We start from the raw sequence: 14,578 nt of genomic DNA, 5'->3' as shown, positions 1-14,578 counted from the left end.
ATATCCTCCATTCCCACATACCAAAGAAAAAGCTAAAAGTAAACAAATTGCAGATTTATTTTATTTTATTTTATTTATTTACTTAATACTCTTGATTTTGATATATTTCAATCCCCAATTTTTTATATAGTTATAACTGATAAAAGAAAAACACTAAACTTATCAATTTTAAGGGCTAGTTTAGTGTTTAACATTATAGTCAAAAAGTACTTTTAAGAAATAAAATGTCCATTTTAGACATGTTATTATCAAGTAACAAATATACATTTAAATAATATTTAAATTAGTTAATATTATTATGTTTTAGTAAGAATATAAAAAAATATTATAACTTATTGTTAATATTTTAATATATGAAATATAAATTTTAAATATTTTTCAACAATAAATATTAATTATTTATAAAATTTAATTAGGATATATAAACTATGTTTTAAATATTTAACTATAACCATTAAATATTTTTAATTAGTATTTTAAAAAATATTTTTTAAAATTTTTAATTAATGATTTTAACATATTTGTAATTAAACACCAAGAAAAAAAATGGAAAGTACTATCTTATTGGAAGGGTGAAAAAATAATTAAATACCAAACGTGGTTTTGGGAGAAAAAAGCTAAAAATTTTAACTTCTCGTTTTCAGAAAAGTCAAAAGCAACTTCTTTAACACTTTTTTTTCAAAAATATTTTTGGAGCCGGAAGTGCTTTTTTTAAGCCCTACTAAACAAGTAAATAGTGTGAATTCAATTACGTAGCATTAGAGAATTAAAATTTAGATTTGAAATTGACTTTGAAATTATGATTTATAAATTTATTATTTCAATTTTTTTTAGGAATTAAAATATTTAAAATTTAAAATAGACTTGATCCAAATTTATTATTTCGAAAATTCAAATTCAAATTCAAATTTGAATTTCAACGAATTTTAGGCCTTAAAAGTATATATTTTTTAAAATTTAATTATTTAGAACTGGACCAGCCGAGAATCAATTAAGATATCGATCAAATCAGTCGATCCAACAATCAAATTGATTTTATCTATTTTTAAATATTTTTTAATAATTTACTCAATTGAACCGATTGGGTCGATTAAATTAATTGATCCAAAAATTGATAGCTTGATCAATTTGCCTACCAATTCAATTCTAAAAACCGTGAATGATATATATAAGTAAATTAATTATTATTATTTGAGCTTTGAAGGAAGTGTGAAAGAAGAGAATAAAAAAATTTCTCATATTTTTTAATCAATTTTATATTTTGAAAATTCCAAATTTCAAAATGGATTTTTATGAAATTACACTTGAGACTTTTAAATTCAAATTCAAAATTTTGACCCAAATCATGATATATTACATATGTATACACTGCACCAGAATACATTTTCATTTACAATTTCCTTTTCTTCTTCGTGATATATATATGTATATGTATACACTACACCATTTCCCTCAAATTCAGATACTAATACATGTGTTGGTGCGAGCGGGGACTTCCAAATAAGCCCTGAGTTTAATCAAAACAACATAGTATCCTACTTTCTTGTTATGCCTCTTGACTAAGGTTGTTTATGTCGGATAATGCAGCAAAAGAAGGAAGCCATAGTTCTACACGAGTTCCACCTGCTCCTAGAGCAGCATCCGTGGTCCGAGGTGATATCACACGGACAACACACCCATAACTTTCAAGTATTTCTCGTGCTACAGTCAGCCCAGCAACAAAGTTCCATGTCATGTTGTCTTCAATCATGTTCTCCGAAAAGAGTTCGGCACCAAATGGTGTGAGGGAATGCATCTGTGTCTGCAAATACATACATCACCAAAACATTTCATTTATGATGAGCATGAGATCTAACTCAAAAGCAAGTAAAATAACTGCAATTTCCCAGGTAACTGTAACAGGGGTGACACTAAGCATTAACAAAGAAATACATGTACTAATGGTTAAGTAGCAAAAAAGGACATACCAAAGGCATTCAATACTATCTAAAATGAACAAAAAAGCAAAAGCTATCACAGAGGAAAAGGAATCTCCAACAATACCATATAGTGCATATCTGGACCGTCGTCATCAATTACTAGTAGAGCACCACCTGCTGGTGCACTAGTAGAAACAATTTCAACCTTCCCCCCAACCTGAGTACGTAACAATGCACCCTCTATCAAATTGCTCAGGGCTTGGCGCAAAGCAGGTTCTTCTATAGCCACTTGCAAAGGCTGCGAAAGTTCACTTAATTCCACCATGCGTTGCTGCTTATGTGCAAGAGGTCTTGCGGCATCAACTAAATCAGTGAGTACATCAGAAATATTGCAGGACTTCCTGAGAAAAGAACAAACATAATCAAACTTATAATAACGCTGCTAAAAGAAATCAACAGTAGAAATATATTGCATGTTTAATAAGAGGCGGGGCTGGATTGCATTCAATTGAAAAGTAACCAAGTGATTTATTATCAAGGCTATTTAGAGGAAAGATAAGCAGTTTAGCCTATATTCAGCTTTAGACTACAACCTAGGCTCACAGCACAAGTTCAGGCTATGTAATCTATACACTCTCCAACAATTAGCATCATAAACAATTTTCTACATGAGGTTTAACATCAAATTTGAACCGTAAAAGAGGAGTCTGCAACTGGAATTTAATTGATATGATTGAACACATAATTTGGTTTTATTTTATTTTATGAGGAGATGAACTCAAGTACCAGAAGGGAATTGCATACCTGATTCCGTGTTCTTGTAATGGAGCAAGAGCCAGAGGTGGCATTGGCATCTCTAAATCCTTGTCTGTAGTACTTAGGGATAGTAGTAAACCAGAGGTTTCTGACCTATTGCCAGACCTATCCCTGGAGAAATCATCTGATAATTGAGATCTTAGTGACTCAGGGTGCGAATGAGTTGAATTACGCATCTTTTTCAAAGATCCTTCATTGTAGCGCATTATATTAGCCTAAAAACAAGTCAGATAGGAAAATCAGATATGGGCGTGAAGATGACTAGAAAAGGGAAACTTTTAATACCAAGAATGAAACTAGCTGGGAACAGAAAGACATAACAGAGAGCTATTGTATCACATCAACCAAAAGAAAGAAAGACATTCTGAATCGTCAAAAGAAGAAAAATGAAAAGGAGAAGAAGCAGCAACAGTCTTAATGTGTGTATCTCTACATGCTTTGAGAGGAAAATGACCTTTGTCAAGTAAACAGCATCTTGTAGCTCTTGAAGGGTGCCGCTGATACAGTCACCTTGCACCAATATGTCTTCAACAATGTCGTGAGAAATCTACAAGAGTATGCTTTCCTTAATTAAATATGTAATAGTCGAAAGAATTGCAGAATGAAACACTTAAAACCGAAAAGTAGGATCAACATTTTTTCAGATGGTTCAAGAACTAACCTCATGTTCTTTGACATGAGTGGATAGCATTTTACTTAACGTCCTAATGCTGGAAAGAGGACCGCGAATCTGTAAGAAAATTTTGAAATTTAAAGGAAAAACCATAATAACTTGAACAATAAAAAAAAAGGAAGAAGGAAATGTATGTACAGCAGGCAACACATTATACCTGCTCAACCAGAGCACCCATTCTGACATTGTTTTGCCATGTCGATTGCTGTAGTAAAATAGCTTTCTACGGAAGAAATACGGTTAATATAAAAGCTGCATTGACTCATGACACACAAGTAAAATCACATTAAGTTCCTACATACATACAACATAACATGGCAAAGCTAAATCCTTTTTTCGCTTGATAATGGCAATGGAGCATTTGTATAAATTATTGGTAGTATAAAGATAAGAAGAAATAAGACGTGAGTGACTAACCTGATCCATAACATAAGCCACTGCTAAAGTTCGAGATATATTGATGGCATTGGATCTCTCGTCAACAGTAAAGATGTCATTTTGCCTCATGGCTTCATTCTCAAGAGACTGAATTTCCCACGATTTTTTCAAACCCAGTCCTGGAGAAGGAGAAGACAACGCGTAAGCCTCCTCAGGAGTCGGAAAACGAACCATGTCCCCACTTTCACTCCCCTGCGGCACCTTCTCCATCCCCGGGAGCTCCGCCACCAAGAAGCCCACCACGAACGGCTGCTTCACCATAGGAAATACCACCGCTCTATGCTCCCCCACAACCTCCATTTGTTGACTTGAAAGCGCCGCTTCAGCGGCACGCAGTCCTGCGGGGACAGTGAAGTTTCCAACTAAAAACAAAATGTCGGCGGCTTCGACTCCCGGATACGAGGTAACTCGACGTAACTCCAGCTGGTCCATGACGTAACTACCGGCCGGCCTGACATAAACGGAGAGAACAGCGTCGGGGTCAACGATACGGCGAAAGAGGTCGAGTTGTTCGAGGCAGAGGCGCTGGAAGTCGGGGGTAGGCATGATTAATTTGTGGTTGCGGTGGTCGTTTTTCTCGATTCTTTGAGTGAAGTCGACGGGGGAGGTGGAGGCTTTACGGATGGCAGCGGAGATGGCAGAGGCGGAGGAGACCATGGCGGGTTGGGCTTGGGGGGATTCATCGTCGTCGGAGAGGGTGGGGGCGGAGACGTGGTGGAGGGAGGTGGAGTTGAGGTTGAGGTGTTTGAGAGGGGGCTTGGGAAGAGAGGAAGAGGAGAGGTGGTAGAGGGGGGCACGTGGAAGGGTTTGGTTGGTGGAGGAGTTAGGCGGGGAAAGAGGGAGTTGGGATGTTATTGCAGAGAGAAGCATTGGTGGAACCACCGAGGCTGCCATAAGTGTGGACTGGACTGGATGGATAACAACAAAAACAAAAATTAAATCAAATGATAATGGGGTTTCAATGCTGATATTTACTAAACGACTACGTTTTAGCTGCTTTTTTGTTTTTTAATATGCTTAGCATTCATTACGAAATTCCAGGCTTTTTTTATTATAAAAAAATTAAAAATTAATTAATTACATAAATAGTATGCAACAACAATTAATTATGATATGAAATCTAACGTATTTATCCGTGTCGCCTGATAAATTGATGATACTATCCTCATTTTTCAATTTTTTTAAAAATACTTGTATTTTCGAATGTGCATTGAAGAAAAATAATACAAAAAAAAAATTATGGGTGCCACCTAAGAGTCCAATAGCACTACTTTAACTTTACCAGACAAACCAGATGCAATTTTTAGTGTTAACAGATTTATCACAAGCAATTAGGATTATCCATAATCATTTTATTGGAAATCCTGATGATTTGTTAACTCTAAAAAGAAGAGAATTTTTCAAAAGAAGAGAATTTTTCAAAAGAAGATGTTGTTCCTACAAGAAAAAAAGATTTGTGAAGGCATTTTTATGCAATGACAAAGCTTTTTTGTGCTCTTGGATTAGATCCTAGTCTAAAGCAAGCAGTTGTTGCATCCATTCCGGATCCGCTTCAAGTAGCAATAAATCAAAATCTTTACTGGCAGAACAAGAATATTCTTTATCTTACCATGGGAGAGATCCAGCAGGAAACATATATTGCCCTAGAAGACTTATGTAACAGAAGAAAAGTCTTCAAAGACTATCTCCATGGTGACAGAAGATTAGATAAAGCCTGCAATGAATCACATCTTAAAATCAAGTGTGGTAAGGACAACTCGTGTTATTGTCCTACCAAGAAGAAAAAACATTTCAAGAGGATAAAGAGATTTTTTCCAAAGATGTCCAGAAAAGGAAGATACAAATAGAGATATCTCAAGAAGAAGAAAAGGTTCCCTAGAGGAGCTAAATCTACCCGTTGCTACATTTGCAACCAAAAGGGTCATTTTGCAAAGTCATGGCCAAACAACAAACATGGGACAAAGATGATCCAGCAAATACAACAAAAATCTGGAATCAAGATTGATGAGGAAGATGATCTTGAATCAATATTTTCTATTGATGATGAGCCTAATGAGAAATCATTATGTGCAATCTAGAGTATTGATTACAGTGAATCTAAAACTTCATCAAGTGAGATATTCATGATGCAGTCCCAGATCCTATCAAACTCTCAAATTCTTTCAACCTCTCCAGTTTCGATACCACATATTCCAGTTTCAATCTACTTAAGTAAATACAGTAAACCTATTACTATAATTGCTTTTATTGATACTGGAGTAGCAGAAACAATCATGAATCTAGAAGTTTTACCAGCAGAATGATGGGAACCTCATACCCGATACTTTAACTCAGCAGCAAACAAAGTTTTTGCAACACACTGGATAAGTAAGCCTATCAAAATTCAGTTTTTCCCCAGATGTTCCGTTACTACTACAGTTTTTGGGTCAAAACTTCCTGGTAAAGATCTTATTGTTGGCTTTGATATTTATACAAAAGCTAAACAATTAAGAATTCTACCAGAAAGACTAAGGTATAAACAAATGTTTAAACCCTATGTCTAGATCCCTAAATTGTTTACAGTTTATTCGGAGAAAATCCAGGAAGTTGTGGAAGAACTAAAAGAAAAATCATGTGCGAAGTCCTAGTTAGAGTTCTTACAAAAATGCAGAACCCTTTGTGGAAAAATTTTGAATTTTTCATCAAACTCTCTTTTAAGAAGAATGAAGATATTAACCCTACCAAAGCTAGTCATATGGAAATGAACCCAGAACATTTAAAGCTAGCTGAAGAAGAATGCCAGCAGTTACAGAAGGAAGGATTGATTGAAGCCTCCATGTCAACAAAAAGTCAGAACAAGCCAGAGGAAAATTAAGGCTGGTAATCAACTACCAGCCTCTTAATCATTTTCTACAAGGCAGCAAGTTCCTTTTGCCCAACAGAAACTCTATATTTTCAAGCCTCGCGAAAGCCCAAGTTTTTTTCTAAGTTTGATCTAAAAGCAAGATTTTGGCAGTTGGGTATAGATCCAGAAGACAAGACTAAGACGGGATTCTGCATCCCAAACAAACATTTTCAGTGGACAGTTATGCCTTTTGGACTTAAAATTTCTCAATCACTATTTTAAAAGGCCATGATAAAAATCTTCCAGCCCATCATGGATCAAGCCTTGATCTACATAGATGATATTCTCCTATACAGTCCAGATCAAGAAAGCCATGCTAATCTCCTGGCCCAGTTTAGGCAAATAATCCTTCAACATGGAATCATGCTTTTTGAAAGAAAGATGTAGATCAACAAAGAAGAAATAGAATTCCTTGGCATGATTATTAGAGACGGCAAATATCAGCCCAATGTCAGTATTGCTGAAGAATTGAAAAAATTTCCAGCTGAAAATATTTCCAAAAAACAAGTTCAACAATTTCTGAGAATTGTAAACTATCTTAGAGATTTTGTTCCAAAAATCTCAATATTTACAAATCCCTTGAGAAAGATGCTAAGAAAATATCCTCCTCCATGGGGTACCAAACAGTCCTAGGCAGTCCAAAAATTGAAAGAAAAATTGGTGCATTTACCACATTTGCAAATCCCCTAAGAGGGAAAAAGAATTTTGTAAACAGACGAAAGTGATAAATATTGGGGAGCCATCTTATTTGAAGAAAAGGATGATAAAAGACGATTATATGGATACAAAAGTGGAAGGTTCACAAATGCTGAAATTCACTATCATTCCACCTTCAAAGAGATTCTTGCTGTCAACAGAGGTATTTCTAAATTTGAGTTTCATCTAGTAGGATATCATTTCCTTGTTGAAATGGATATGTCCTCATTTCCCAAAATGCTGAAGTTCAAACAAAAAGAGGTACCTCATCCCCAACTTCTTAGGTGGGCAGAATGGTTTTCCAAATACTCCTTTAATGTCAAGCACATAAAAGGAAAAACCAATGTTCTTTCTGACATTCGTACTAGACCCGTTGAAAACTTCATGATCCAATCTTCATCCTCTTCTAAGAGCAAAGGTAAAAAGAAAATTTCTGGAAATCCACCTTCACCCTTTTCTATACCTTGTTAGCCAAATTCTCACCCTGATCATCCTCCAAAAGTTTTGAGCCTGATACTGGAAAAAAGATTCCATAAAGAAGCCACGAATATGATGCTTTCCTATCAGTTAAGTGTCTTTCGAGATTTTGGAGGATTATTTTTAAAACCATTAGGTCTTCATCCTGAGACCCATTTATTCATCCGCTAAAATTTCAGTTTGGTGAATTCCCTGATGAACTAAAATGGATGTTTTGGTACTTAACCCACTTGTTTCATATTGGAATAGAATTTTTTATTGAACACCTCCAGTACTTTCTAACAATGGCTATCCAAGATGAAATTAGCCCAGAAATGAAGAACTTAACCACCTTTTTCAAATGGTTTTATCCTCTGGAACAATGGCCTGATATGATCATGTTTGAATTTCTCAAAAACACAAAAGCCTAGTGGATCTTAATTATCTTTTATAAACCCAGTACTTTATGCAAAATGGTCTAGCAACAGAGTTGGGAGCTTTCCCTAGCACATGGATTCATAAAACTTATTTTTCACAAATAAGTTTAAATCCTTATGACTATAAGGATTTGTAGAAGTACTTGTGTCAGATAAACAGAATTATCCCCTAAAAAATATGGCCTTCAGGAATGACATTGGCATCATGGGATATAGATAATGATCCATTGACACCTTATCAAGAACAGTTGAAATAAGCTCTCAAAGACTATTAGATAAATATACCAGATCCAAAAGAGTGGTCACAAGAGTATCCAATGTACTATAGCCAAGCAACACAGGACACACCAGCCGGGAAAGATATTTATGAAGATACACTCGAAAAACCATTTGATGACTTGGAAGAAAGAATTGAACAGCTGGAACTAAAGCACTATAGGGCTAAAGAAGAAAAGAAGAGAAAGATAGAAGAGTTAAATCTCACTTCTAACACCAGCACAGATTATGACACTGATTGAGAGATGCTGATTAAAAGTCTTTTGTCTCTTATAAATTATTTTGCTTTATTTTATTAAAGTATGAGTGAGTCATAGTCCTTTTATGCATGATTGTCTGTATGAGTCATGGATCAGATTCCATCTTATCTAGAATTCTTTCTCTATATAAGGAAGGAAAACTCTCAGTTGTAGCAGGAAGGAAGCATTTGAAAATAAAAAATACGAGTGTGATTTTATAAAATGTCTTGCTAAACTTTTCTATTCTCTTTCTTCTTGATTATGGTATATCAATGAAAGAAAATCTCCTGTGAGTTTAGAAGTATGCTCTGTACTTGCCATACATTGGATCCTGCACATTAGAAAATAAGCTTAGATCAGGGGTACTAAACTCAAGTAGATTCAAGGAAGTAGTCTGAATTAATGGTATTAACAACTAAAAGGTAGTGCCTGTTTAAATGGCCAATTGAAGAAGGCATTGGTTTTGGCAAAGCATACCTGCTGTTATGATTCATTAATTCCAGATATCCCGGCCTTGATTCTTCTTGCTATGTTTGGTATCAGATCCAGAACTCTAAGATTTTATTTTATTAGAGAAAACTAAATTCAGAAGGAAGAGATGTTTTTTAAACCATGAATACTCCCAGAACCTCTACAACTAAAGCCCCTTTATCTTTACCTAGTTTTCCCCTAAAATCTCATTCCGCCCGAAAAATATCTTCTTTATATAAAGTTGAGTATTTCACTGAAGAAGAAAAAGTCCAAGCTACGAACTTACCCCTTGTAAATCCTTATTCTACATACCAAAAGCCTACTTTCTCTCCCATCAAAAGTATTAAGTCCCTTATCAGTACTAGTCGGAAAAATGTTCGTGAGTATGTCCAGTCCTCAAAATTTGATAAACATCTTATTTATAGAGGGCAAGAAGAATAATTTGTCACTCTCGAGATTCCCTCAAATTTTTCACAAGAGTGGAGTCAACATGGATATTCTCATATCCATTTTGGTGCAGTCAGATTGGCTTTAAATTATCATGGAACTTCTGGGAAACCAGCTGTTTCCAGGATCGCCCTACTTGATTGCAAATATAAGCGATATCAAGATGCTTGTATTGGCACAGTTGAAGCTACTCTGAGCTCAGAAATGACTATGGTAACTTTGTTTCCAAATTTTACTATGTCCCTGCAAGACCCAAATCTGAGGGAAACTTTAAAGATCCAAATTCAGATTATTGAAGCTGAAATGGTAGAATCAATAGTAACAGCGACTCTTCACTATCAAATAGTGTATAGAGTCCAAGATCATGCTTTTAAACTCTTAAACCAATGATCTGAAGATTCTCTTCTTATTTCGGTCAACACAAGAGAAGAACCACACTATGTTCATGTTCCAAAGTAGATACCCAAGCCGGAGCTGTTAAAGCTTTTGCCAAATAAATGGGTAACCAATTATGAACAGATCCACCAACATGATCAACCAATAAGATCGACAAAGAGTCAGATAATCACTAGAGTAGATGGAACTAGTGTGATCAAGTTTGACCATAGTCATTTGAAACAACTACCTACTCCGTCCATCTTTTCTACACAAATGATGTTGCAACCACTACAGCCTGATGATCCAGGTCCAGGTCCAGAAGCACCCTTCATACAGAGTTTCTAGTCTGATGGGAAGCCTTTATATTTTTTCAAAGATCCTAACACATGAAATTTTCCTTGGGATCTTGATTGTTCCTGTGATGGATATCGAAATCAATGTTTTGAAGATTTGCATGATGAGATCTAGAAATCTCATAAAAAGAAAAACCACAAGAAATCAACCAAGTCAGAATTTTATGAACGATGGATGAATAGAGATCTAAACATTGGTCCGTTAAGAGAAGATAATGGTAAATTTGTTTATCTTGTAGACTATTCTATAGGAAAGCCAAAACCATTACCTCCTAAAGCTCAAGACCAATCTCCTAAAGACTTACCACAGCCCAAAAAGACTCAAATAATCAACAACAATGGTTGGCTAGGCCCTTGAAGCAACCATATTATAAAAGGATCAATAAATGGGTCCGAAAGCACAACCAGTTTCAAACATGTGCTCAAGAAGAAGAAGTTGTTGTCTGAGAACAGAAAGTTCCAGAAGTACAAATGTATTAGACAACCTCTTCTTATGAACAAGAATTTCCACCACTTGAAGAATTTTTAAAGAATGTGTATCTTCATGCTCTAAAAATCCCTCAAAATTGCAAGCAGATGCAGAAGACCGACAAGTAAAGATTGCAGCAACAAAAGCCACATTAAATTGGAAGACAAAAAATGCACTGGCCCAAATTTCTGCATTAAGGAAAATAGACCTGAAGGTCAGCCAGATGGACACTAAGGTCTCAAAGATTGAAGACAAGACTGATGAGAAATCTGAGATGATCAAAGATCTCATTCTGCTTTTCTAAAAAAGACTGAAAGAAGTTGTCACTGAGCGAGCAGCTCCTAGATAATACTTTTTCTCTCATCTAGCTCAAAGAGAAAAAGAAATTCAAAATCTTAAGGAACAGATTCGTATCCTTAAGGAGACAGGGAAAATTCTATCTACTCAACCTTCAAAAAATGGTATTGAATTATTCCCTTCAGTAAGACAAATATCATCTGGAAATTTGAAAATAGAATTTCCTCCTCCAGAGGAAAAGAAAAAACCAAGGACGTATGATATGTTTTTACAGATCAAAGCCAAAAAAGAAAAAGAAAAAAGAGATAAGCAGAAAGAAAAAGCTCGAGGAAAAAGACCAATACAAAAAGAGGAAAAGGAACAAAAAAGTCCTCCTCCATCCTCGCCAAGACAGGTATCTAAGTCTTTGATGATCCAAAAGGAGAAACAATCTTGTAATAATCCTTTAACAAGTTTTTTAAGGGATTATAATCAAGAAACACTTCCAAAGATATCTGTCTTACACAAGGAGTCTCCATCTGAAGACTCAGTTTCCTCGAAAACTATCTTAGAAGATTCAGAAACATCAAAAAGTTATTTCAAACCAAAATCGGAGGAACCAGAAATAATGGCCATAACACAGCCAGAGGTTAAGATTGATGAAATGTCAGGAGAAGAAACAAGTGAGGCAGGAGAGCCTTCAAATTCAAGAGCTACATCTCACATTTCAAGAGGAAAAATGATCTTTACTTTAGATGATATTCAAACAAACAAGTGGCCAGAAAGATTACAGGAATTCCATGCATGGCTTGAAGCCAGAAGATTGTCAGAAGAAAGCTATTACAATATTCTTGTAGAATTTGTCTCTCGATTTACTGGAATGTGAAAAGACTGGTGGAATTTCATAGACCAGGAAAACCTAGTAATGCTCACTACACCAGAACAGTTTTTTAGCGGCATTTTTTTAGGCCTTTAGCGGCGCTTTTTAACGCCACTAAATCCATTTGTGGCGCTTTAAGAAGCGCCACAAAAAATGCCGCTAACGACAATGTCGCTAACTTTTGCGGCGCTTACAGAAAAAACGCCGCTAAAGATCATGTTCTTTAGCGGCGCTTTGAAAAAAATGCTGCTAAAGATCATGTTCTTTAGTGGCGCTTTGAAAAAAATGCCACTAAAGATCGTGTTCTTTAGCGGCGCTTTGAAAAAAACGCCGCTAAAGATCGTGTTCTTTAGCGGCACTTTGGAGGAAAACGCCGCTAAAAGTAATGTTCTTTAACGGCGCTTGTTCAAAAATGCCGCTAATAGTAGTGTTCTTTAGCGGTGCTTATTTCACAAACGCCACTATTTAATATGACTTTTAGCGGCGCTTTTTTAAAAAACGCCACTAATTTTGAGATTTTTTTAAAATAAAATTTTCTGTGTTTTTCAGCCCTCTTGCAACAACAAATCAAAAGCAACCAGATCTAAACTAACCAAAAACAATAAATTTATATAATATTTCAAATTAAATGACTAAAATAATATTAATTGATATAAATAAAAGTGAATTCATACTTTTCTTTACGAAAACGTTAAAAGTTAAAATGATAAAAATATTTATGCAATATACACTATGACGGCGGAAGTTGCGACTGCTGAAACATCTTCATCATAATCTGAAGCTGCTGTTGAAGTTTGTTGTACTTTTTGTTCTGCTCAGCTTCTCTCGATGCCGCATCTTTTTGAAGTCGTAGCTGTAGTTCTTCATATTTCTTTTGAACCTCTGCTTCTATCGCTGCTTCTCTCGCTGTAGCCTCTACTTCCCTCGCTGTCGCCTCTGCTTTAAGTTGTTGCTGAAGTTCTTCATATTTCCTTTGAACCTCAAATGTGGTAGCTTGCATCTGAGCCATCTGGTCTTTTAACCTCTGAATTCAGCTTGAGATTGACTTCCCGAAGCCATGTATTGGTGCGAGCTGGATCCAAAATATTGGGTTGGGCTGATAAAAGATCCTTGAAATCGAACCCGACCATACTTTTCAAGACCCAAAACTTCAGTAATAATTCGGTTATCAATGTCTTCAAGATGAATAGAACTATCACTAGAAGCAATCGCTTCGTACTCCTTCTTTTTTTCCTTTAGTTTTTCCTAATAAATAAATGACATAGTTAGGAACGCAATATATATTAAAAAAACAAATGCAATATAACAATAGTCGCATTACAAGCAATGAATTAAACCATTAGAAAAAAAACACTATAAATAACTAAAACAAGTCAAATCGTATTAAGTAAACGTACCATAATTTCACCAGCTTCAGAAGTCATAGCAGATCCATCTTTCTTCTTATGTGTAATTTCAAAAAGTTGAAGGCGCCCAACTTTTTGACCGGACGACCGTTCCTACAATATAGTAGTAAAAATATTATTTAATAGAAAGTTATACATATTTGAGAATATTAAAAAATTAAAAATACATCCGCCTTAGCTACACATGCAAAACTTCTCGACCCGGCTGTGTGAGTGAATTTTTGTTGCTGCCGGCTGCTTTTTCCAACTCGTTCACGATCCTACGTTATAAAATTTTTAGTACGTAAATAGTAAATACTATAAACCAAAATAATTACAATAGTTTGGAAGTACGTCGTACCTCGCCTTTCTGAGAATGCCAAAATCTAATCGCATCTTCCCATTGGTACCTCTACATACCCGGCGGGACATTTTGCAATTTCTCATCGAGGGTTGTTTTTGTCTTATAATAATTTTTCTTCAAAGTACTTTTATTGTCTCTCCATCTTTTTCCCAATGCCTTCTTTACATAAGCATCCGAGACCTCTAAAGCAAACCTCGCCTACAAAAAACACAAGTTAATAAAGTAAATATAAATGAAACTATTTCCCAAGAATTACAGATGACATTAACATTTTGTTACCTTAATATTATCGAGGGCTTGGTTTTTTTTGCTATCGGGCATTTGACGCCATGACTCGTAGTTGATAGGCAACATATTCGTATTTCGTGCTAAAATGCCCATGTATCCTGCTAAAAGTCAAGCTTCTGATCCAATAGGCTGACCAAAACTGTTTCTGCATACCTTGACACGCTCGACTGGATCTAACTCGTATAACTCTCTAAGTAGCGTACGTCATCGACCTCTGCGCATCCCACCATTTTCAGCTACAAATGGTATATTATAATATAAGAATTTGAAAAATAAATCAATTATAAGTCAACACGTATGTAATTAATAAAATTTAATATTTAAATAAACTTGTTATTAAATTAATTAGTTCCAAAATTAAAATTATATATTAAAAAATGGAATTTAATTGTTTAGATTATTATTGGTATTACTTGAAATACATTATATAGTA

The 14,578-nt window shown here is 35.1% G+C and overlaps 1 protein-coding gene across 1 annotated transcript; it reads right to left on the bottom strand.

The window, feature by feature from the left end:
• Positions 1 to 1,364: 1,364 nt before the first annotated feature.
• Positions 1,365 to 4,770, bottom strand: LOC107909711 (chloroplast sensor kinase, chloroplastic). Its single transcript, XM_016837342.2, has 7 exons — positions 3,826 to 4,770; positions 3,566 to 3,631; positions 3,397 to 3,465; positions 3,190 to 3,282; positions 2,724 to 2,950; positions 2,044 to 2,320; positions 1,365 to 1,801 (listed from the first exon to the last, which is right to left on the bottom strand). Exons 1-7 carry the CDS (start codon positions 4,738 to 4,740, stop codon positions 1,547 to 1,549), a joined length of 1,902 nt encoding a protein of 633 aa, XP_016692831.2. The 5' UTR covers positions 4,741 to 4,770; the 3' UTR covers positions 1,365 to 1,546.
• Between the last annotated feature and the right edge of the window lie 9,808 nt (positions 4,771 to 14,578).

Source organism: Gossypium hirsutum, chromosome D02 (genome assembly GCF_007990345.1).
Source record: "Gossypium hirsutum isolate 1008001.06 chromosome D02, Gossypium_hirsutum_v2.1, whole genome shotgun sequence".
NCBI classification, from domain to species: domain Eukaryota; kingdom Viridiplantae; phylum Streptophyta; class Magnoliopsida; order Malvales; family Malvaceae; genus Gossypium; species Gossypium hirsutum.
This window is presented reverse-complemented; position numbering and strand designations above follow the sequence as displayed.